The sequence below is a fragment of the Dysidea avara genome, chromosome 6, assembly GCF_963678975.1.
Source record: "Dysidea avara chromosome 6, odDysAvar1.4, whole genome shotgun sequence".
In the NCBI taxonomy this organism is placed as follows: domain Eukaryota; kingdom Metazoa; phylum Porifera; class Demospongiae; order Dictyoceratida; family Dysideidae; genus Dysidea; species Dysidea avara.
The window spans coordinates 14,273,322-14,297,543 of record NC_089277.1 but is presented as its reverse complement, the minus strand read 5'-3'; the positions used below and the strand labels follow the sequence as shown (position 1 = coordinate 14,297,543).

At 37.8% G+C, this 24,222-nt stretch overlaps 3 protein-coding genes and 1 long non-coding RNA gene across 7 annotated transcripts in view; all 4 read left to right on the top strand.

Annotated features, from left to right (window-relative positions):
• The window catches only part of LOC136259173 (rap guanine nucleotide exchange factor 6-like), a 40,546-nt gene extending 38,584 nt beyond the window's left edge, over window positions 1-1,962 (top strand). The window contains exons 25-26 of the mRNA XM_066052619.1: window positions 1,689-1,767; window positions 1,823-1,962. Of these exons, the coding sequence (XP_065908691.1) occupies window positions 1,689-1,761 (73 nt within the window). The 3' untranslated portion in view covers window positions 1,762-1,767; window positions 1,823-1,962. The remainder of the gene's footprint in view (window positions 1-1,688; window positions 1,768-1,822) is intronic.
• A 107-nt stretch (window positions 1,963-2,069) lies between these two features.
• Window positions 2,070-3,968, top strand: LOC136259191 (uncharacterized). The gene is made up of 5 exons (XR_010703236.1): window positions 2,070-2,375; window positions 2,480-2,576; window positions 2,703-2,863; window positions 2,928-2,995; window positions 3,704-3,968. It is a non-coding gene; the product is annotated as an uncharacterized lncRNA (long non-coding RNA).
• Window positions 3,969-4,549: 581 nt separating this feature from the next.
• On the top strand, window positions 4,550-22,125 carry LOC136257760 (E3 ubiquitin-protein ligase TRIM56-like). Of its 4 annotated transcripts, none has more exons than XM_066051069.1 (3): window positions 4,550-4,705; window positions 9,120-9,196; window positions 21,049-22,125. In XM_066051069.1, the coding sequence occupies exon 3, from the start codon at window positions 21,055-21,057 to the stop codon at window positions 22,123-22,125; it is 1,071 nt and encodes a 356-aa protein (XP_065907141.1). In that variant the 5' UTR covers window positions 4,550-4,705; window positions 9,120-9,196; window positions 21,049-21,054. The 4 variants fall into 4 exon arrangements, with proteins under 4 accessions (XP_065907141.1, XP_065907140.1, XP_065907139.1 ...); XM_066051068.1 differs by having other exon boundaries at window positions 4,550-4,716; XM_066051067.1 differs by lacking the exon at window positions 9,120-9,196.
• Window positions 22,124-23,577, top strand: LOC136257761 (E3 ubiquitin-protein ligase TRIM71-like). Its single transcript, XM_066051070.1, has one exon. It carries the CDS (start codon window positions 22,455-22,457, stop codon window positions 23,250-23,252), a length of 798 nt encoding a protein of 265 aa, XP_065907142.1. The 5' UTR covers window positions 22,124-22,454; the 3' UTR covers window positions 23,253-23,577.
• The last annotated feature ends 645 nt before the right edge of the window (window positions 23,578-24,222 follow it).

The window sequence follows — 24,222 nt, the reverse complement described above, 5'->3', positions numbered from 1 at the left end:
CTATATGACATATTCAAGAACTATTGTTTCTCTGGTTGATAGGCAGTGTGTTGAAGTACTCTAATAGAACACACACTTAAATTCTGGTTGACAAACTATATACATACTCTAATTGAACAGCCACAATGTTGCAATACACTTTAAATGGTATATCTGTATACAACTGTGTAGTTGCAACTGATAAACTAGCACTGTAGTCCACCACCAGCTATTACTCCTTTGCACACTGTTACATTTAGAAACAACTGTTAAATTGTAGACTTTCATCATAGCTCCCTATGATTGTGCAGTCAAGATACATGTATTAATATACAAATATATACTCTATGTGTATCATCACACCTCAGATCAAAGGAGCTGGCCAAGCTACATTCAAAATGTAGTCCAGTTGGTGACTTTGCTTGGGCTACATCTGGGCAGCAATTATAATATTATAGGCGTTAAGGCCAAAATCAATTGTGGGGTTTGATTAATACTCACGTGATTAGTATGCACATTTTGGATTTTACTATGAAAACCACTAAGACGGAGAGCATTTTGTCACCCTTGAAAAAACGTTGGGGCTAAGTGAGAACTAGTGCTATAGCAAGTGTTTCTACATGTTTTCGAGTACTGATAGCATAATATTATTGAATTGACCACTCTACAATCAAGCTATATGTATGTTGTGATGTATTACTAGTACAAGTACAGTACTTGTGTGTTGTGATAACCAAGGTTCAAGATATCCTGGTATCTGTTGTGTATTTCACTTCACTTCTTAGGAACAAGATTTCTTCTACCAAGAACCGGAACCTGTTATGGCTGGAGGCGTTAGTGTGGCATCACAAATGGCTGGCAGAAAAGGTAGCTAGTGTTTGATTATGTCAGCCATATTGTTTAGCTAATGGTGGTTGTAGGATTTTTACTGAAAGAAGAAGATAGGAAAAAGCAAAGAGAACAGTCACGCACAATTGTGAAGGGTGGTAGACCTAAAATGTAAGTTTTAATTATAAACTTATTGGCTGTTGACTTTGTTAATAACCAGTTGTATGCAGTTTTTAAAACTGACCAAAGTTGGCCTTATTTTCCATTATCTTGCTATTGTCTTCAGCTATGATATTTTATTTTTATTGTGTATAGCCACAGCCAAAAATTCTGCAGGCTTTTCCCTCTATGCATTGAGAGTTTGTCTTTAGCTGCAAAGGTTTTTCTGGTATGTATGTACAGATAGTTATACCACAAACATGAGTGCTTTGCCTGATATATACTCCCAGGGGTCACCATGTGAAGACTCCAACTAACATAGTCTTGATAAAGACTCACACGCATGCACGCACGCACGCACACACATGCGTGCGCACTCACAGACACACTCACGCATATATGTATGTAACATGCGATGTTGTTTGATAGATGATCGACCAACAATCACTTGTACTGGCATGGACTGTCACTACAATACTACAAGAGCAGAGCTCAACAAGAAGAGCAGAAATTGTTAAGACACATGATCAAGATAGCAAGTCAGTGACTGACTACACTCACACTGTATGTTGATTATGAACGTCATTTGTTGTGTAGAATACTTGAAGGATTTGAGAAATTACAATACAATGTTTGTCTAAGTGTATGTTGTGTGTGTTGTGTGTACGTGTACAAGTACATCCAACTTGTTTATGTACTAATTTGATGTACTAATCCTTTAGTGGTCTAAGTCATTCACTTGTACAAAGATTAAAACCAACATGGGAAAAGGTTCCTGAAAATATCGTAAAATGAAAAAAAGTATGTTGTGAAATTTGTACATGTGATATGGTAGTTAATTTGTGATTTCTTATAGGATTTAGAAATATTCATAGACCCTACAGGAAATTTTGTAAATGCCGTAATCTTCTTAAAGTATCTGATCATCCATTAATCCCATTTTTCCCAGTGGCCAAGAAGGATCTCACATTCATCTACCTGGGGAATGACTCAATGGTTGAGAACATGGTATGTAATTTAATTGTGTGGTATTAACATGGATACCTTTACTTGTCATAAATTGTCCTTAGGTCAACTTTGAGAAGTTGAGAATGATAGCTTGAGAAGTGAAGAGCTGCAAAATGTACTGTATGAAGCCAATGATGATAAGAGAACCAAGTAACTAGTGACTGTTCTATTAGAGTATTTCACTAGTGTACTACAATACAGTTCACCACTTCATTAACATTAAATACGTTGATAGTACATTTGTGTTCTTCCCAATGTAACAGCCTCTACCAGTAGAAGCTGTGATGGTACATCTGGGTACTCCACCCAAGTCATTATACGGTTCATTGAGAATAAAGTTCAAGAGTCCTACAGCTTATCAATTAAGCAACTGTCAATAATCTTAAGAGAGTTATACTCAGGTTAGCAAGTTGTTAAGATTTATTATATAGCCTGCTTTGATGTAAAGAATTTTATTCCATTTGCTAACACAACTATGATTATGCCAACTTTTACATATTCACAGCATCAAATGAGAAAAAGAGTAAAAGCCTACGTGGAGCAACCTTACATAATAACTGATGAGGGTCACCTTGATGTGTTGTTTAAGATTTTAATGACAGGTTTGTCAAATTCTAATTAATGCACACTGAATTTAATTTGCGTAAATGTTATGGTTACTTATGGAGTAGAGCAGTGTAATGCCTAACTGGGTCCATAAGTACTTTAGTTTGTTGATATTGTTTTAGTTTGCACACACAAGAAACCAGAGAGTCCATCGGCAAATCACAGTCACAGAATATCACGGCAAGGCTCCATACCCAGCAGTATACCCATGTCTCCCAAACAGGGATCAGTGTCTTCAGACTCACCTCCACCATCACCAAAAAAAAGAAGACCAGTACTCTAGGTATGTAAATGCGCTTACAGTATGTTACAGTATTTAGTATTTCAACATATTTAACATTTCACAGGTTGCAGCTCCAAGTTAGTATCACTATTAATGGAGGCAACAAACCCTCTAGCAAAAGAGCAGCTTCTCGTAAGTTCTTATAGTATACCAGCAGTGTGTGCTTGTATAGTATACTGATGTCCCATATATGTAGCTAGTTTAGGAGTAGTGTGGCTTAGTAACAAAGTGAATAGAGGCTGAGTACTATATTAAGTTTGAGATCACACCCAAGTTGAGTTGGGAGCTGAAGAGAACACTAATAACAACTGTAGCAGAAAGTTGAATAGTACACATCAAGTCAACATGTGACAGAATTCACCAAAAGAAAAAAATGAGGCTAACTGTTTTAAACAACATTTTGCTCAATTGTTAGTTGGGAGTAGGCTAGTCTCAACCAGACAAGTTTTTCACATGACACTTAATATGGATTAGGGATCATATAAGCTGACACTTATGATCTCTAATAAATAAGCACCCTGCTGAGAAATCTGTCTGTGTGTATGAGATTATGTAATTGTTGGTAAACAGCAAGTTAGCCACAATGTTCTCTACAGCTGATAACATGTATTAAATCCCATTGTGTGAGAGTGTGTCAGAGTGGAGTGCTGGGTGATAACTAGGTAGAGTATTGTACAATAAGTTAGTTGTCATCCTCATTGTTATTACACTAGTCCTCAGCTTCACCTCATAGTAACAATGATGTCACCCTAGTAACAGAATATATGACTATAACATATACACCATTTTGACTATCACATATAGCATTATTGTGAATTTTGATTTCTCTTTTCTTTACAGCTAAAATTTGGGCACCATTATAATCCCACAGACTTTTTTGAATGCAATCGCAAAACATCAAACATGTCATTTGTACATATTAATATACTATTTTATTGTCAGAGTGTCCTTATAGTTGTTATTGTATAGAGAAGAAGATATGTTAGCACTATTATAATATTGTAATATAATGTACTGTAATTTGCTTTATTTTTGTGCAAAAAAATTTAGTGATAAAAATTTTCTTTGTAAAAATATTTTTGTATGATTTACATGAATGACTGTTCTATTAGAGTAGTTCGATCTTTCATTAAAATTTTTGTGCCAGAAATGTTTGTACAAGTTTTTGCATATGAAAAGTATTTTACAATGAAAAAAAGCAAATTATGTTATTTTGTATGTAAAACACACACATTCATTTCCTGTTTGTTGTAAAATTTTGTTTTGTCTCCTTTTTTAATATAATGATTATTGATATTTATAATAATGTTCTACCACAAGCTTGTGAAGGGCAGACCAGGGGCGGATCCAGAGTCTGGAAAGAGGGGGGCACCTTGCTGAAAAAAAGTTGAAGAGCAAAAAAAGAAAAAGGTCACAACAATAATAGCTAGTTATCCTTTACCAAATATATTATATCACGTATGTTATGTAAAATAAAATCCTATTTATAGCTTCCTAAGTAAGCTACACTTCCCCATGAACACTGTGACTGTTTTATTAGAGCGATTGGTGATTGACTGCTCTATTAGAGTATCTCGATCTTATATACATTTTTTTAAGGGAGGGGGGGGGGGGGAGGGGCACGTGCCCCCCCTGGATCCGCCCCTGCAGACATACACAGTTCATATTAAAGCGGTTGGCGGCTGGGAGAAACCCTCTTTAGCTGTGCACGTGATTAGCTCGCAACTTTAGTTGGATGTGAGCGTGAAGTTGTAGCACCATAGATTAGACTCCGTACGTCTATGGTAGCACTGAACAGATCAAGAGAAGCCGTACTTGATTTAACAAGTTTCACTCCTCAAAGTGCGCATCAGGTAATTGTATTAGTATGTACATTTGGTACTCATTGAACTGATCGGTAGAACTGTATAGAGCAGTTTCAAAACCATGGTAACCAAAAATTACGCAATGGACACACCCAAATCGCCATGTTTTTGTACCAGACTGTTTCATGTTGCAAGTTGAATTCCTCGCTAAATTCATGCCAAGACTTATTAATACGTAAGTAAAAGAAATGCCAGTGATAGAATAAAGCATGTAGGTGAGTTATTACGCATTAAAAGATCCGTACTGCCTCCCAACAGGGTAGTTTCGTAGGAAGGAGAAATGCGTAAAGATGGATTTGGCCAAATTTCGACCTATTCACCACCCAAAGGTGGTTAAAACTAGGGGAAACCTGCAGTATAGGTCTTTACCCAGCACCACAGCATCGTACAGCCACATCGAGTTATCCCCGAGTTAGCCAGAATCGCTCATGTGCTGGGATTCCCACTTCGTGTGAAAAATCAGACAGCAAAATAAGACCGCTAAAGTTTAACTGGTGGTTGATTTCGACAATAAAACTTAACTCTAGTAAAATTCACCACTAAGAGTCTTCTTTTGCTGGCGTTTTATCACAGTTTGGTAGTACGCCATTACCGGTCTCGTGCCTTTCAGGAGCTCTGGCTAATCCTGGGATAGCTGGATGTGGCTGTACGCTGCTGTGGTGCTGGGTAAAGACCTATACTGTAAGTTTCCCCTAGTTTTAACCACCTTTGGGCGGTGAATAGGTCGTAATTTGGCCAAATCCATTTTTACGCATTTCTCTTTCCTTCGAAACTGCCCTGTAATTGGGAGGCAGTACGTATCTTTTAATGCCTAATAACTCACCTGCACATTTTATTCTATCACTGGCATGTATTTTACTCAATTAATAAGTCTTGGCATGGATTTAGCGAAGAATTCAACTTGCAACATCAAGCAATCTGGTACAAAAACATGGCGATTTGGGTGTGGTCCATTGCGTAATTTTTGGTTACCATGGTTTTGAAACTGCTCTATTGTTATCATAATTGTAACTCTCGCGTGACTCGGACGTGGTCACACGCATTCAGCCTTTCTCGCACGCATGCAGTCATCAATCTCACTCAATCCACTCCTTGGCAGTGGAGGCGGAAGGTGGGAGCTGGAGCCCCCCAACTTTCAGATGAGAGGGACAGAACTCTGCCAATAATTGCCTTGTGTGATGTTACATGTGATTAATGTCGTGGTTTCTAAACTGGCAGCATGTAGTGGAAGGATTCATTGTACGTATGTTGTACATATAGCCAGACCCTTTTCTTTTGTGTGGGGGAGGGAAAGAAAAGGGTCTGGTGAACATAGTATAGCATCGTCATTGGCAGTGTTGGGCAAGTTACTTTGTAAAAGTAACTAGTTACATATTACATATTACTTGCAACTGAACTATTTAGTTACAGTTACATATTACCCATAAAATAAAGTAACTAATAATATTACATATTATATTACTTTGTGTCCACAGCCTTAAGCTGTCACGTGTGAAACTATCACCTTATCACGTGACATGATTGCGCTGTTGGACAATATGCAAATTTTGGTTATAAGTAAGAAGCTGGTGAATAAGCTTCATTCAGTAGGCCTCGTTACTTCGCTGTGGCTGAGCATTACTCAGAGGATAACTAACGAGATTAGTAACTTCGTTACTTGTAGTAATAATATTACGTAATATTAGATTCGTTACAGTAACTATATTACTTAGGTAACGCGTTACATTTGTAAGTAAAGTAGCTTGCGTTATATTACCTGTTTTTATAGCGTATTTCGTTATATTACTTTGTTACCACAAAAGTAATAATATTACGTAACACGTTACATAAGTAGCGCGTTACTCCCAACACTGGTCATTGGCCTATCCCAAGATTGACTGCATGTGCAGCTTCTGGATTGTTTGTGGGTGCGAATGATGTGCTTTGCTAATCGTTGCATCATTTGTGTTCTGTTGCCATAGATATAAAGCATGATCATAGATATACATACTAGTACCTAGTCTCATGCCCAGACCCCACCCACTGTATTGAGTAGGGTCTGGTGACAAACGCTGGAGTTTTGGGCCCTATGCCATTTTTCTTTTCTGACCAATCAGACACTTTAATTCAGCTACAATGCAATTTGATAGGCTAGAATGACGAAGATGACTGACTGGAACCATGGATACAAATGCTTAAACAATATGGTGATGGGCCCAAAAACGTAGCATAAGTCACTAACACAGTAAATGGTGTCTGGTCACGAGACTAACTAGTACCCGGGATTGGAATCATCTCACGTGAGCCCATTGGCTTCAATCATAGATAATATACCCCCCTGGATTGGAAACTAGTAAGCGCCACTGGTTACAGGCTGGTTTCGTGCCCCCCTTCAATAACAAGACAAGTTTCTCTGGGCGAAAAAAGACTCACCACTGATAAAGGGTTCTTTGTCAAGATGTTTTGGAAGCCAACAGCGAGTTTTGAGGCAAATTGGCTCTTTATTGTGCAAATGGTAGAAACAAAACTGAACACAAGATGTGATCGTTTGGACACATTCAAGGAAAACAACAAAGCCCTGTACACTATGCCCTTCGCACCCAGACCATACTGTAGAGCATTATTTGATGACTTCGTAGTATAAATTGTGTAGTGATACTGTTTAGAATCACAGAGAATGTGCTTCCAGTTTTGCCAAATATACAATCTCAAAAACCTGCCAAAGAAGTTATGGGAAGGTGTAGAGGCCATTCTTTATAGCATAGTTAACCTTGTGATACTTTCTTTTTCTACCTACAGCACTTAGTTTAGCCAAGAATGTGCTTCCCCCACAGCATGTAATCCGCCATTGTAAGACTTCCAACCAAAAGTGGCACAAAGTGGTCAAACTAACCAAAACAATTATCATAACAACACCACAAGTCATTCTCGTTACAGAATAAAGCCATTAATTAATGCCACCATTCTGCTGTAATAGGATTAAATTTGTTGAGGTGCAAAACCAGCCAAAGGACACTGGTTCTTGTACAAAGTCTATGGGTGCATGGCGCAGTTTCCAGGGGTATATTATCTATGCTTCTATATAAATGCACTCACCAGATCATTGTTACCCCTTCGAAAAAGGTGAGATAGTGAAATACGCTATTCACAATACATTTCTGTTATATGTCAATAAGTGAGAGTGTTTGTTTAGTTGTTGGTAAACCTTCCTCACAAAAGGGGGTGGTAAATTAGTGGTAGGGCCTGGTTTGTAGGTGTGTCTCTTGATGCAGCTGCCGATACATATCCACCATTAATGAAGGAATCAGACTTATAGCGCACGGCAACTAATTATTAATGTTTTAAGAAGTAGTCTCAAGAGTAGAACTAGTCTTCTGTGTGATAAATTTGAAGATATTGCTACTTCCGGTAACAATGATCCGGCACGAAAAACCGGATGATTCCAATCCCGGGTACTTGTCTGTATATCTATGGTGTGATCTGCTGATCTTTGCATCATTTGCATTCTATTACCATAGCTACTGCTTTATATCTATGGCAACAGGATGCAAATGACGCAAAGATTAGGAAACACATCATTCACACCCACAAACAATCTAGAAGCTGTGCAGTCAATCTCGGGCTATGTTCACCAGACCCTTTTCTTTCCCCACCCCACACACAAAGAAAGAAAAGGGTCTGGCTACACGAGACTAAGTTGTACCTGAAAAATTTTAATTGACTACTTTTGCAAATAGTGTCACCAGATTCAATCTCGCCAACACTTACAGTATTTTTTAGTGTTGGGCGATAGATATATCGATATTAAATCATATCAGTTGATTTTTGCCAATATTGAAAAGTATCAATATATATTTTTAGATTTTGATGTTTCGATATGATGTATCATGTGGTCTGGATTTACTGTAAAACGTGTATTTTAACTTATTTGATAGTTGATTGTAGCTTTCCATTACTTTCAGCAACTTTCAAATCACTCTGAGTATATGGGTGGGAAAATCCCCATTGCATATATCCATATAGCTAAATGATGTAATTAGAGTAAGTGACTGCTCTATTAGAGTATCTCCATCTTGTTTCCGTAGAGTGTGAACAATAAGTCAAGAAATAGTAAAAATATTAACACTGCAAGGTGTTTGATATGTAAATGCTGTAATAATGTGCAGTGTGTTCATGTTGTGCAGTATTTTTTGGTTCGCACATTACATGTTTTAAGTAAAATTCTTGAAAATTGTCCTATTATGCTGGCATAATGCTTGATGCTTTGGCTAGCCAATTATGCTTGAAATTATGCCGGCGTAATTGGCGCAAGCCTAGCTAAAATAATAGCAAGTTCAGAAAACCAGCCTAATTGTTATAAAAGCTTGGATACACACTACAACACAAAAATATTACAATGTTTTACCTGCTAGAACAACTCTACCCCATGATTGTCCTTCAGTGGAGGGATTCGCCAAAGATAGCATGCAGAATGGTGGGCATTTAATAGGTATTAAATAGAAATTCAGCATAAACAGTTTCAAATGTAGCTGCAGGGAACAACCCCAAACCCCTCCAAAAGTTTCTATGGAATTTTAAAAATTCTACTTGCAGAATTTGTTTTGCTGACTAACTGATGCCTCCAAGATCAACAATGTATAAGGCTACAGGTTTCACTGTTTGATGTCCCTTCACCCTTTTCATCAACCACAGTACGTGCAAAACACACATCATGGACTGGCCTTTGTTCTCCTTTGTGTTCCAGTCTTTTTGCTGACAAAATAAGGTGTCAATTTGCGATGTGGTTTCCCTGTGGTTGCTCAGTATTATGCTTATCACCCATACTTTCTGTAGCAACTGGATTGATTGTGTCTGTACTATTCTTCATTTGTAATGTTGTGTAATGGGTGGAGCATAGCAGAAAATAAAGTGTAGTGGCCACCTTCCTTTCCATTATGTAACTGAATGTTGGGGCATGTATTCTGATGGCACAAAATTATTTTTATGGCATGACTGGCACCATTCTGTCTTTTATAGCAGTATGTGCAGATTTATTTGTAACATATTCTAAACTAAATAAGAAACCAAAACGTTAAGTTGTGGCAATTTTTTCTTTAAAAACACAGCTAATTTTCTGTGATGTACCAAAATTTACCCTTGTGTAAGAAGCATGGTTCCTACACGTGTAGGGCAGCATTAAGAAATTTTGTGGGAAATATTCCTGCACTGTTGAGTTTTGTAAGAAAGATTCCAACACATGACATAATGTGTAGGAATAATTCCTACACTTGTAAGAATGATTCCTACACTGGCGGGGGCTTGTAAGAATGATTCCTACACTTGTAGGAATTATTCCTACACTACAAGAAGATGTCTTACACTTTGTGCCAAGTGTAGGAATCTTTCTTACAAAATTCAACAGAGTGGGAATGTTTCCTACAAAATTCTGCAAAAATTCTCAATAAAGTACTACACGTGTAGGAACCATGCTTCCTACACAAGTGTAAAATTCCTTCCAGCACTTTACCTCAAAATTATGATTTCTTATTTAGTTTGGAATATGTTTTGTCATAATAATGTTATTTAAACAGTACACAAGTAGAATGAAAAATTAGGAAGATTAGGGAGCAAAGAAAAAAGTTGTGAAACAAGGAAGGCTACCTATACCTGCAGATATACTAGTGGATATTAAATCCCTAAACTTCAGTCTTTATAACAGGTATAGGTAACCTTCCTTGTTCACCACTGTTTAGCCATTCCCTTGTCTCACTACATTTTTTAAATCCTTAATCTGACCTAAAATTCGTTCTACTTGTATATAAACAAAGGCATAGGAACAATTTTCAGAGTGGGGGGGGGGGGGGGGGGGGGGGTGGGACAAAGATAGCCATAACCAGACACCCAAGGTTCCATTGATACAGCTCCTGTATCCAGTTCATATGTGCATTTATATAAAGGTGTTGTGGAGTGTGTTATTATATAGTTATACAATGGCCACGAGTGCTCTGCCTGATATAAACGCACGAGCCTGAGGGCCGTCAGGCCCGAAGGCAAGTGCGTTTATACAGGCAGAGCACGAGTGCACGTTGTATAACTGTTATGTACCACTCACCTAATAGGTGGGGAGAGTCTCACAAGACAGCTGTAACACTTATAAAGGCCAGGTTTCTAACATTGATTGTGGGTAACCAAGCTGGACGTTGCGATGACGTTCACCCTGCAGTACTACAGCCACCTGAGATATTGAAAGCTAGTACGCTATGGGTTATACCACTAACCTGAATTCGCTGTTCAACTCTCATCATGTAGTGCTCAGCATGCCAGCCGTGATCACTCAATCGTTATATAGACTAAGCGCCAGACTAATCGCCATAGCGATTCTCTCGAGCAAAAAAAAGCAGCTAAATAGACGGTTTAAGTAAACAAAACCTAACTACTAAACAATACTAGTCTAATTCTTACTGTTCACACTGGCTAAACTCAAATCTGGTGGCATGACAAAACTGGTTACCACAATCGAACGTAAAGGTTAGTATTATTTAGAATATATTTGTGTTATTGAGTCATTGTCGAAGTGGACTACAGTTTAATCTGGGCTAAGATGGCACCAGACTAGTAAGGTGTATAAGTACGTTTATATATATGTAGACTAGAGTGGTGGCTACCCTAGCGTTGGCTTTTTCGATCGCCATTGGCTGCTTGTAAACATTATACGTATTGGTGACGTTATGGCCCACAATCGACCTTTACATGTCAGGCTATAAGAGAATTCGAGTGATCTGTGAAGTGTCTTTCCACCTATTAGGTGAGGTGTCGTAGTGGTCTTCGCCACCGGCACTTGTGCTATGCTGCACAAAACCGCAGCCAGTGCAATATCTGTATATTGCACTGCAGTCGGTACTTATAATGCACTCGTTGTGGTCTACAAAACCGCAACCAGTGCATTATAAGTTATAATGCACTCGCTGCGGTCTGCAGCAGTGCAATATACAAATTATGGCACTGGCGGTGCCTTTGAACTTCCCACGCAAAGTGGTACATCACTAGCTAATAACTCTACACCTATACTGCATAGCTATATCTACATAGCTATCCTGCTAATGGCTGCTATGCTCCTCTACACCTACTGCATGTGCTTGATGTATGTATATATCATGTGAGAAATCATGGTCATGTGAAGATCTTCTCTTTATTCTACCTTTACGTACTTCATACTACAAGGATTACAACATTAATAGTTTTTACCTGCAAAGTGAAACACCGTTACCTTTAAGGAACTACAAGCTAGGATGCCTGCTCTAACAGGTGTTCCAAACTGAGTGTAGATCACGTGAATACCACACTGCGTTCACAGTTGGCCACTTTTATTTTCAGTATCTTGTATATTTCTCTTTAGACTACTTTCTTCTTAAGAGTCTAGACTACTTGATAAATCAACTTCACCTAATTCTGGTTTATTCGTTGGTAGTCAGTAACTCCCATACACTTGTGAGACTGCCCTCTTAGATCTGTTACCAACCTATCAGTTTGAGTTAAATATCATATGTGACCGTCTCAGTAAAAACCCGACTTGTTCGCACAAGCATGTGTAATGAGAAAAATGAAATTTAAAAATAATTTGTAAAATTAGCATGCTACAAAGAAAAATATGCAAGTTTTTATCAAGCCATTATTCAAAGAAGGAAGACTCAAATCGATTAAAACTATATACCATTGTATTCACCTACTCATGGAGAGTGTGAATAGCTTTATTTCGTTTCTGTAGCTCCAACGATATGCAAGTCATGTGTGTTTGTTTACGATGCAGTAAACGTAAACAAGATTGTCATAGTTTCTTCTACCAAACTGCCTTCATACCCATGTGTGCAAGTGTCTCCAGGGCTAACACTATACCTTGGTTGATGTGCTGATCCATAGTGAACACTTTTAGCCAAATTGCAGTGTTGTAGACTAATCCAAATGGAAGTTATGACTGCGAATGTAAGCTCCTGTAGTTTATTTTCAGTATAGTCACTGTACAAATTGAGTATCTTGCTCTTCCTACTGTCTAGTGCTATAATTTCAAAACTACACACCACCGAAGGCTGAAACTTTGATGATCCATTCCTTGGACATTGCTAATAATGCTGAGTGAATATATGTTTTTTAATTGTGCGAACAAGTTGGGTTTTTGCACATGTAAAGCCACATATGTGGCGCTTTTTCTACTATGTAAACTTCTCACTGCATTGCAATTGGATCAAGGAAATATTTGAACAACAGATATCACATGCAAGCATGACAGAAATACAATTACAGGTGCTTTTGTGTTTTATACAGTACAATGAATCGCTTGACAGTTGTGGTAGACTGGTGATGCCACACCCCAGAGAGTGGTTTTGTGTGATGGTTGTATGGCTTCTTGTATGGAGGTATTTCTGTGTGTATACATACATAGCTTTGGCTGATTGGCTAGTTGGCCCAAAAAGTGGGGGAGCCAAAACATGCTTTTGAAAATAGTGTGAGGGCCATGGCTCCCCTACCCCCTCCCCCAGCCCAACACAGTTCTGACGCTCTTGTATATAAATACCGGGTACAAAGATTGTATGCAGTTCTCAGTGAACGGGGTTATGCTAGTGCACATGAGACCAGCCAGAAAGTACAGTTATCTAGGCAGGATTAGCTAGTTAAATAACACACACAAAGTTTAACCATGCATATTATTCTGTAATATACCCACATGTAGCTGTATCTAGTTAAACAATAGCTAAATAGCCACAGTGCAGGCAAACAATTTTGCTATAACCAACACAGAGAAACCATGCTGGTATAATGACATGGAATCCTACGCTGCTAGTTATGAAGTTGTTTGCATGCTGCGGTTTCATCACGGTCGTGGTTTGGAAGAATTTCACTTATTCTGTATTGCTCAACTTGATAGCCCTGAACATTAACATAAGATTTGATCATTACTGCAGGATGCTGAGTTTATGCTAACCACTCGAATCTGTGCTGTCATGGTGATTCAAGCAATGCAAACATCAGTGCAGTGAAGAGTACTAGTACATGTACTAGGGCATGAACGAATGTTGAGTTTAAACATTCAAACATTCTCTCATAATCCGTAACAAATGTTTGAATGTTAAAATTCTACCAAATACACCAAACACACATCACACAAGTCATAAGTTTTGTAATATACAGTCCTATAATTTATTGTGTTAGTTATTGTAAATATTTTGACAATAAGTGATAAAATGATAAAACATGCATGTACAAGTAGACACCTCTTATATAGTTACTTCAAGTCACAATCAAGACTACAGAAAGTCCAAATCTTAAAAAGGTAAGGAAGTACAACTGTACATAAGTGAGTCAAGAGTTTGGTAACAAATCAGCCAACAGTTGAAAGTTTTTATTTAGAAAACAAATGCATCTACATTTTCAGGTTTAAGACGGCTTCGTAGATTGGTCCCTGTAAGCCCAGCTGTTGAAAACAGCCTTTCACTTGCTGTTGATGTAGCTGGCACCCATAAAATAGACATGGCCACTCTAGACAAGTGTTTGAATCTAAGTTCATTCATCTTTCATCATTGCAAGGGATTTGTATTCCTGGTAACCACTTTCTCAGCAAAATACTGGCTGACTTCATCTTCACAATCATCATGAGGATCGTCATCTTCTTCTTCACCAAGAAGGATGTCAAGCGCAGTTTTAGTCTTCTTCTTGCATGGCAACTGAACTGGTGCAACATATACTGAGTCTGCTGATTCCACCAATTCTTTCATCAGCCTTGTAATCTCAAGCTTAACACCACCCTTCAGCTCGTCATCCAAAAACTTCAAGTTACGGAATCTTGGATCAATAGCACTTGCTAGCACTATTTCAGTAGGGTTTAAATAGTCAAGCCCCAATCTTTGTTGTAAGGCAATAGTTGCTTTGAACTCCTTAATGCAGGAGAAATCATCATCATTGACTTCCAGCTTTGTAATCAGCCCATGTACAATTGGCAACACACCAAAAATTGACACATTATTTTCTTCACTAAGAAACACTGTAGCAACCTCTAGATGCTCTAACACCTTTGACAATTCCTCCAGAATGACTCAATGTGCTGGTGACAACTCAATACTGATTTTATGTCACACTCTCATCATCAAGCACTGCAGTCAGAGGCCACCTGTTGTGCAGTATACTCTGTATCATGTATAATGTATTATTCTATGTAGTAATGCAGGCCTGCTGCAACTTCTTCAATTCAACAGACATTGCTTCTTGTCGTCTTCAGAGTTCAGCGGTGGCAAGAACACTGTGCCAAAAGTGAGTTAATAGCTTCTTTGCTGCACCTAAAGTTTATGAAATGGCAGTGAGACTCAAGCCTTCCTCAATACAAAGTTGCAACCGATGTACAGCACAACTGTAGTTCTGTCAATTACCAGTCTCTTCATGCAATTTGTCATCAGCCAACTCCATGTTTGAGCACTGGTCATGTACCACTGATAGCAGGTGTTTCTTCTCCAAATTGTAATCTGCCATCACCTGCTGCACTGTCTTGACAATGTTGTCTGCTGTATGGTGCTCAGGGAATGGAGATGTTGCCAGAACACAGGTAACCATATTCCATCTGCTGGTAATATAGTGACAGGTAAGTGATAAGTAAGCATCATTGGCTCGACTGGTCCAATTATCCGTTGTAAAAGCAAAGAACTCCACCTCTGTTTGAAGGTAATCTTTGATGGCAGCTTTTCCATTTGCAATCGGTAAGTGTCTATATAGTTCAGGTGTGGTAGTAAAACAAACAAATTGTATCTTTTTGGCTACTTCTGACGATTTAAAATGATACACATGTGATCAAAAATGTTGTATTTTCCATTATTTCCGGAAATAATAGCAATCTTATTTGTTTGATCTTCGCTCACACAAGTGCTTTAACTTTGTGGACTGTCTTCCTTGTGGGGTCTAGTAGTTTATGTTGACATGGGTGGCGGTTGTTGTTGTTTGGGGCTGGCATTCATACTGTATCAGCTGTTGCCACCATTGCATCGGTAGTAGCCCTCTAGAGAGAAGAGACAGTGCTGATATTATAATGATTGGTCACCTTGAAGTTGGGGATCTGTGTAACAGCAATCTGAGTATGCCATAGGAAGTAGGACATGCATAGCCTTCTTTAATTTCATGTTAGTATTTCATGTGAATTTCAATAACTGCATGCAGTACAAATATAAAATGTGGTTTTGTAGGCCTCAGTAGATGTTTAGTTAGTATTTAACGTAAGCATCAAAGACATCTTTGTTGACTTGTAAGTGCCCCTAGCAAAACAGTGATTATTGCCAATAAAGTCTTGTGAAACAAAATATCTTTTAAGCATTGAAATGTACATACAAGCATAGTTTGCGGGTTTTATACTGCAACTATTGAGACTCACATGAAATACCAAATAGTAATATGGAATTAAAGTAAGCATCACTCGCAATACATGTTCTACCTCTTCTGTGACTGCTGTGGTAGCTATTGACAAGTCTTTACTGTGTACTACAAGGAACTGGATTGCATTGGTGAAGATACATATTCCCAGTTGAGAGTATACAAGGGGCCATTCAGTGTTTGTTGTGTCACCATTGGTTCCTTAGCAAAGTAGGACTAACTGACTAACTGTTTACAAGTGCAATGCTGACAAGTTGATGTCTTGAGCTTCTCCGTCACTGTTCTTCATACCTGTATGAAGACCATGTGACCTTTATGGTAGTGGAGAGGAGGAGTGCGTGTACGTATGTGTAGTGCATGTGTGTGTGTGTGTGTGTGTGTGTGTGTGTGTGTGTGTGTGTGTGTGTGTGTGTGTGTGTGTGTGTGTGTGTGTGTGTGTGTGTGTGTGTGTGTGTGTGTGTGTGTGTGTGTGTGTGTGTGTGTGTGTGTGTGTGTGTGTGTGTGTGTGTGTGTGTGTGTGTGTGTGTGTGTGTGTGTGTGTGGAGGGTGAAAATAGCGACAAAGTTTTGAGGATCACAGGTTTTAATCACATTATCCTCATGTCTATGATCCTTTGACATCTAAATGACAAATGAAGGATATAGGACAAGTCTGTTTGAAGTCATGTAGAATTGTCTCCTCACCCCCACTCTCAATACCTCCTCGTTATTAATACCACTGAAAAAGGTTGAATCGTTTGTGACCGGATTTGCGAAAAGGTACCTTTTCCACACATTTTACATGCCAGCAAACAAAATGATGTAACACTTGACTTCTTATATGTAACTGATTAACTTGCTCTTAGTTTCAAAATGTAGCCAGTTACTTTAGCTGCACACATGGAAAATGTCAGGGAATTATATGCAAAGATACAAAAGTTACGAAATTTCAAAGTTCAAAAAAATTGGATCAAATTTGTTTGTGAATAAGGTACTTTTTTGCAAATCCGGTCACATTTTAGCACAAAACACATCAGATTTTATAGTACCTATGGTGAAAATTATATATGTATACCTACAACTGTATATCTTGGCAAGTTACATGTACATCCAAATCCAATATCATTAGTGTGAATCAAGTGGCTACTGGGAAATAATCTGACTTGTGAATATAGTCTGGCGCCACCTGCCCTTTTGTAAAAATTAAGGGTGTGGTGAAATACAGATACCATATAATTTCAGAATGAATTTAATGAGACAGTGTATGCAACTGCTGGATACATCAGATGATTGCCCTTCAATTTGAGCAAAAACATTGTGTTACCAAGGTGATATGTCTGTGAACATCATTGACACGCATTAATTAGCTACTAATGAATCCGAGCAGTAGAAATTAGTATCTTGTAATTCACCGAACTCTTATTTTTTGGTAAAGGGGCAGGCAGTGCCAGACTGTTGTGAATACTCATGAGCATATTGTACAGAACCACAAACAACTATTTACTCTCATATGCACTGTCTATTTCCGCTCATTTTTTTTTCAAAACACAGTTACAGTGTAGATTGTGTAATTTTCAGCAGTTGTGTTCCTGACAGTGGTAAGGAACATGAAAAGTTTTTAATTGTTATACAATTATTTTCAATAAAGTCATTTCTACAGGTACTTCAACCATTAAAGGAAGCTTTCCACTTTTGTTTGCCTGTAGCTATGTCTCTAGCCTTAACCTTTGTCTTAGCTAAAACTTCAGTGATACTATAACTACATCTAAAATAGCAAGACATCTACTAAGGCTTGTACTGTTAATTTAATTGCAATGAATTGATCATTCCAAGTCATACACTGATTGCCATTAGGGGTCAGTGAATAATATCTGGGTCAGCATTGTAAGTGGGCTGGATCATTTGGGTCAAATTTTGCCCGGGTGAAGTGGATCTTATCCACGTACTTCACTGAATTCCTGGGTCTCACCCAGATGAGATCACATGTGACTATAAGGATCTGCCATTGATTCTAATGATTTGTAACATTGAGAAAACAGAAGTGATGTAACTTTGCTACATTGCACAACTACCCATGTTGGTGTGGCCTCTATTACACAACCCAGACATGTAGGAAGGCACCACAAAAATAGTATACATTCAGTAGGCACCACAAATATTTTAATACATGCACCCTTGTCTGGATTACTCTGTGTTTTGATTAGTTACCAAGATGGCTGTTATACACAGATCAGTATAGCTTTCCTTGTGGTATATTTTTTTGTTCTTAAAGTGTAACAGCTACTGTTCTGGATAAGAATATTTCAGTACTTACACACATGTATGGCTTCTAATAAATTAGCATTTTATGGAATAGTATAGAGAGGGTTTCTATTTGTTTGTAGTGAGCAAAAAGGCTTTTCATAGCTGTTACTCATATTTGCCTGCCGGCAAACTAATTGGTTCACAGACCATTTGTGCCCATTTGGAAGACATATATCAGCAACCAATCTGATCATACTCGCGATTACCGATCCGATTATTGGTACATTTCTAGTCCAGTGTCTGATGTTGTTGCAGTTATAGACAAAGATTCCTCATTATAACTACTAGTGTTCGCCATCTTTACTATAATTTCAATGTTTCGAATTACAAGAATTGCTACGAACAAATTCGAATCAAACATGAATTCGAATATTCGGTATATTCATTTTAGCCCTAATTTTAATTAAACCGGGTCACATGTGGGTCAGATCCAGATCCCATCCGGAATACTATTCTGGTAGTGGGTCAACTGAGTGACCCACTTACAATGCTGATCTAGGTCAACAAACCAGTTTTTACCTACAATATGTAGTTTTGTATTAGAGAATGGTATACATAAAATCCTTTGATCTTAGGGAGATAATGAGGTCTATAAAATCCATTAAGAGACCTCTGGAGCGGTTCTATAAAATGATTAGAGACCTCCTATCTCCAGTTAAGGGAGTCACCACCAAGCTAATGCTCACTGATCTGCTATGCCTCCTCAGGAGGCAGAGTAGATCAGTGATATACAAAATGTAGAAAGTGATTGTGGGTTTGCATTTTGTGCAAGATATGACGACATGATGACATTTTTACTCAACCCACAATCAATCTATTTGCAAGTTTTGTCTGCTTTTAAAATCCTTGAAGATCTTCGTGGTAGGTCTCTAACTATTACTTACGAACCATCTATTTGTTGAACACTGTCCTTTAATGATGGAGCCCATCATGGGGGAATTTACTAATTGTAGCCTACAATGTATGCTATGGTGATTGATGTAATTTAGCTACCTGTATTTGATAGATACACTTTGTCTTATCTGTACACAATTACTGGTATCTTGAGCACAGTAGGGATATAACAATTCTTATTGTTTTACTGTGATTTAATATCGTGTACTACTCCAACTTGTTTCTGTACTTTTTATCGACGTGCTATGGTCCCTACTCCAGTTGAAAATTTTTTGTGTACTTGTTTGTTAACTTTTTTTTATTATTATGACTGATGAACCGCAAAAGAAGTGGCACCGCGCGTCCCAGCTATATTAATTACCGTCTGAAAAGTGAAGTATCTATTATGCTTTGTTGTTGGCTATGTTCAACCCATTACACAGTAATTCAAATCAAAAGGCACCTCTGCAATCAAGACAGCCACTATGAAAAATGTGGATGATTTCCACTACGAAGGGAAGTCATCACATGCTATCGCCGAATCAACACTTTTTGCTGTCAGCAAAGATGTATGGGGCACAAAGGAGGACACTGGTAAATCCATGAAGAATGCATTGTACATACTGTGGTTGAAAAAATCAAGTCTGTAGCCTTAGTCATTATCGAGTTATACTTGTATCAGTCAGTCAGTCAGTCAGTCAGTAGAAAAATTCTGTTAAGGCTGCAAGCAACTATGTCCTATGGCTTCCGTGAATAAAATTATGTGTTTTATATGAAGCTGTAAAGCCAACACAGATACTGTTCTCCACTTGATGAATAACACATGTTGTAGTTGAGACATTGAACTTCTGTTTAGTGCAAATCTGAGTGAAATCATCTGAAGTATGTACAAATTATGGCGTGGTTACAAAACACTGTAATTTTAACACTAAAATCGATTCTCCTCCTACAGCTAATTGTGAAACTCCCCAAAAATTCTTGCAGTGGCTTGTAATAACGTTATCTTTAAAAGTATGGAAACAGGTTTTTAGGAATGACTACTATGGCTTCAAAAGAGGAGATAACTGTTTTTCATAGAAAATTTAAAGAGTTCAATAGCTCAATTGATAAAATACTTCAAAAAATTACTTCCATACTTTTGTTACAAACATACTTAGGTAGCAGATGACAAAGTTTAAGAAGCGTAGAATTAAAACTGTGAGACTAGATCCAAAATTTGTTGAATTCTCATTCTTTAGGTCTAAAATACTAAACTGAGTCATAAAGTCAGTACTTCTAACTGGAGATGGTGATTTTTAATTACCACAAACACAACTGATGCAAAATGGGATGGAAAGCAAGCACAGATCAATGAAAACCAAGATTTTGCATGTGAAGCCATAGGAATTAGTAGTGTGCCCCCTTAAATAAATTATTTTTAAGCTTCTGTTAAATAAATTATTTTTAAAATTCCATAGCAACTTGTTGAAAGTGTTTCGGGTCGATTTGAAAGCTTGTTTGGGCTTAGTTTTACTTAACTAATACTGCCTCATCATCAGGGAAAATTGGCCCTGGTTTTTGGGTGATGTTATTTTGTGGGCCACACCTTGTAGTTTTAAACTTTTAGCTACCTGCATTATTGTTTTTGATGGATACACTTGTCTAACCGGAACACAATTACTGCAAGTACACTGTATTACACAATACACTATGTAATACAATTTTACAGTAAAGCCACAGAGTATGTTGTATCATTGTAGCTACTTTTGTGTAATCTGTTTACTGTTATCATGTGTGTAATATTTTGTTATTCTTCACATTATAGTGAACAATGTCAGCAGTGGAGGTGAAGAAAGCTCAAAATAATTTAAGTTGTCCAATTTGTTATCAACTGTTCAACAACCCCAAGTATCTGCCTTGTTATCATTCCTACTGTGAAGGATGTCTGGAGAAGATGCAGGTACAATCCAAGATCATCTGTCCTGAGTGCAGGAAGGAAGTTAAGGTTCCTGCAGGAGGAGTGAAGGAATTTGCCACCAATTTCTTCATCAACCGACTAGTTGATGATTTGATTCTGAAGAAGAAAGTGGCTGGAGAAGAGAAAGTCAATTGTGACAATTGTAATGAAGATGATCCTGTGGTGTCGTTTTGTCCTGACTGTAATTCTTTCCTCTGTAAAGTTTGTAATGACTACCACAAGCGTAGCAAGCAGCTTAGTGGTCATGGTGTTGTGCCATTAACTGAACTGAGATCAAACAAAGAGACACCAGCCATCCAAGCTAAGGTGAAGATTCCACTTTGTAAGGAACATGATGAACAACTGAAGTACTACTGTGAGACATGTGATGAACTGGTGTGTATGTATTGTACAATGAAGAAACACAATGGCCACAATCACGACTCAATGAAAAACATGGCCAGTAAGCACCGGTCTCAGTTAAAGAAGGCCACCACTCCAATAGAAGAAATGATCCAAGATCTGTCAGGTGTACATGATAACATTGACAAGATGATGAAGAAGATAAGAAAACAAGGTGATGAAGTGAACAAGCAAGTTGATCAACATTATAATGAACTGGTTGAAAAGTTGATGGAGCAGAAAGATCAAGTGAAGCAACAAGTACGTGACACAGTGTCACAGAAAGAGAAGGCACTTACAACACAACTTGATGAAGTGGATTCAACACAAGCTGAACTTGTGAACATGAAGGAACTGAATGATGCTCTAGAGAAGAGCTCTGACCAAGAAGCATTGTCTGCAAAGAAGCAAGTGATTGATGGTATGCAGCAACTAACTGAGAAGTACAAGAAAGTGAACAAACATCCTGTACAATCAGCCTCAATGAAGTTTACACCTAGTAAGATCCTTTTCCACAATTTGGTTCTTTCTCTAGTATTGTAAACCTCTGTAGTTCTGAGGTAGCTAATCTTCCACAATCCATCATTGTTGGTAAAAAGGTAGAAGTCACCATCATCACCAAGGATAGCAATGGAGATCATTGTTCCACAGGAGGTCACAAGGTATTTGTCCAGTTAAAATCATTTACAGGCAATGTGACTGTTGGGGAGGTGAGGGATAACAATGATGGTAGTTATGTGGCTTCTTTAGTAGGTGAGAATGTTGGGGAGGCAAAGTTACATGTGTCCATAAGTGGTCAGGAAATTAGGGGAAGTCCCTACAGCATCGTTGTGGTTAGGAATTACCAAGCACTTAACCTGCCTAACAAGATAATGAATAATAATGGTAGCATGGGTTATCCCTGGGGTGTTGCAGTTGGTAGGAATGGAGTATGGGGAGTAGCTGACCAATCCAACGATTGTGTGTGTGTATTTGATGGTCAGGATAAGTTAGTTAGGAAGGTTGGTAGCAGTGGTAGTAATAATAGTCAATTCAGTTATCCTTATGGTGTTGCATTTGATAATAACAATCACTTGTATGTGGCTGATAGTAATAACAACAGGGTACAGAAGTTTGATGTCAATGGTAACTACTTGTTACAGTTTGGAGGTCATGGTTCAGGTAATGGTCAACTACAGGGTCCACTAGGTATCACAACACATAATGGTAAGGTATATGTTGCTGATACTAATAACCATCGTATATCAGTGTTCCAGTACAATGGTCAGTTTTGCATCTCTTTTGGTTCTGATCAGTTAGGTAGTCCCTATGATGTAGCAGTTAATGTCAATAATCAGTTGCTTGTTGCTGACTTTAGTAAACACTGCATAGTCACTTTTACTCTTTATGGTCATTATGTAGGCAAGTTTGGTACACAAGGATCTAATAGGGGTCAGTTGAAGAATCCATATAGTCTTGCCACTGATGTGAATGGCTTCATCTTAGTTAGTGACAATAATCATCGTGTGTCTGTCTTTGACCATGTTGGTAATTTCATTCATTGCTTTGGATCTCATGGATCTGCTAATGGTCACTTTAATATTCCTTTTCACATAGCTCTCAGTCCTAATGGTAGCATCTATGTTAGTGACCACAACAACAAAAGGATTCAGATCTTTACCAACTACTGACCTTATAACAATAATGTGTTTATATTTTACAGGAAGTGAAGTGACTATGTAAACTATACACTAGTAGTATAACACTAACACTGTTGTGTTTTGATGATAATTGTATTAGTAGTTATTTCATTTTATTTATTGTTTATTGTTTGTGGTTATAATATTCCATTTTTTGTAGCTAGGTTACCTTTATGTGTAATTTATTCTGGTTGTTATAGTTACCATCTTGTACAACACTACACTACATAATATTGTAATGATTTGTATACGTCACATTATTGTTTGTATACCATATTTGGATGTTTGTTTCTAAATTAATTTAAAATGTTCTAAATTTCACAGTTTCATCACTAGTGTACATGTACTATGTATCAAAGGAAATAACAACACCAGGTTTGTACGTGTGAGACAATAACTTATACATACACCCTGTGCCACATTAATAAGTGATGTATGTATAGTGTGTAGTTATGTTCTTACAATTTTCTGCCTCTACACTTGAAGTTAGCCACATGATGATGTGAATGTGGCCTGGAATCATTTTACTTTCTCCAAGCATTTGTTGATGTGCACGTAAAGTAACAAAAGTTAAGAGCTATGTGAAAGCCAATAATATGTGACTGGATCTGTGAAAAACAAGGGGTCTAATAGCATTTCATGAATTGCATGTACTTGGCAATCCATAACTTGGCTTGTGAGTACAGTACCAGCCTGAACTTTGGTCACCTTACACTCCTAACATTGAACTATTCCTGGATGCAATTTTAAGACAATGGGTTAAACACAAGATGAATTATGACTCATCAAACTAATTGGAAGTTTGGAAAGGTTATATAAGACCCCTTTTCACAGATCCGGTCACATTATGAAACTGCAAAACCTAAACCATTGATTTGCCATAGTAATTAAAATTTAAACCTGTTATCACATCACCTGTACAAATAGGTCACCTCTTGTTAAACTGACCATTCTGCAAATA

Bases quoted from the DNA above. Each gene is read 5' to 3' on its own strand.
- LOC136257760 (XM_066051067.1), top strand. From the start codon at position 21,055: ATGTCAGCAGTGGAGGTGAAGAAAGCTCAAAATAATTTAAGTTGTCCA.
- LOC136257761 (XM_066051070.1), top strand. From the start codon at position 22,455: ATGAATAATAATGGTAGCATGGGTTATCCCTGGGGTGTTGCAGTTGGT.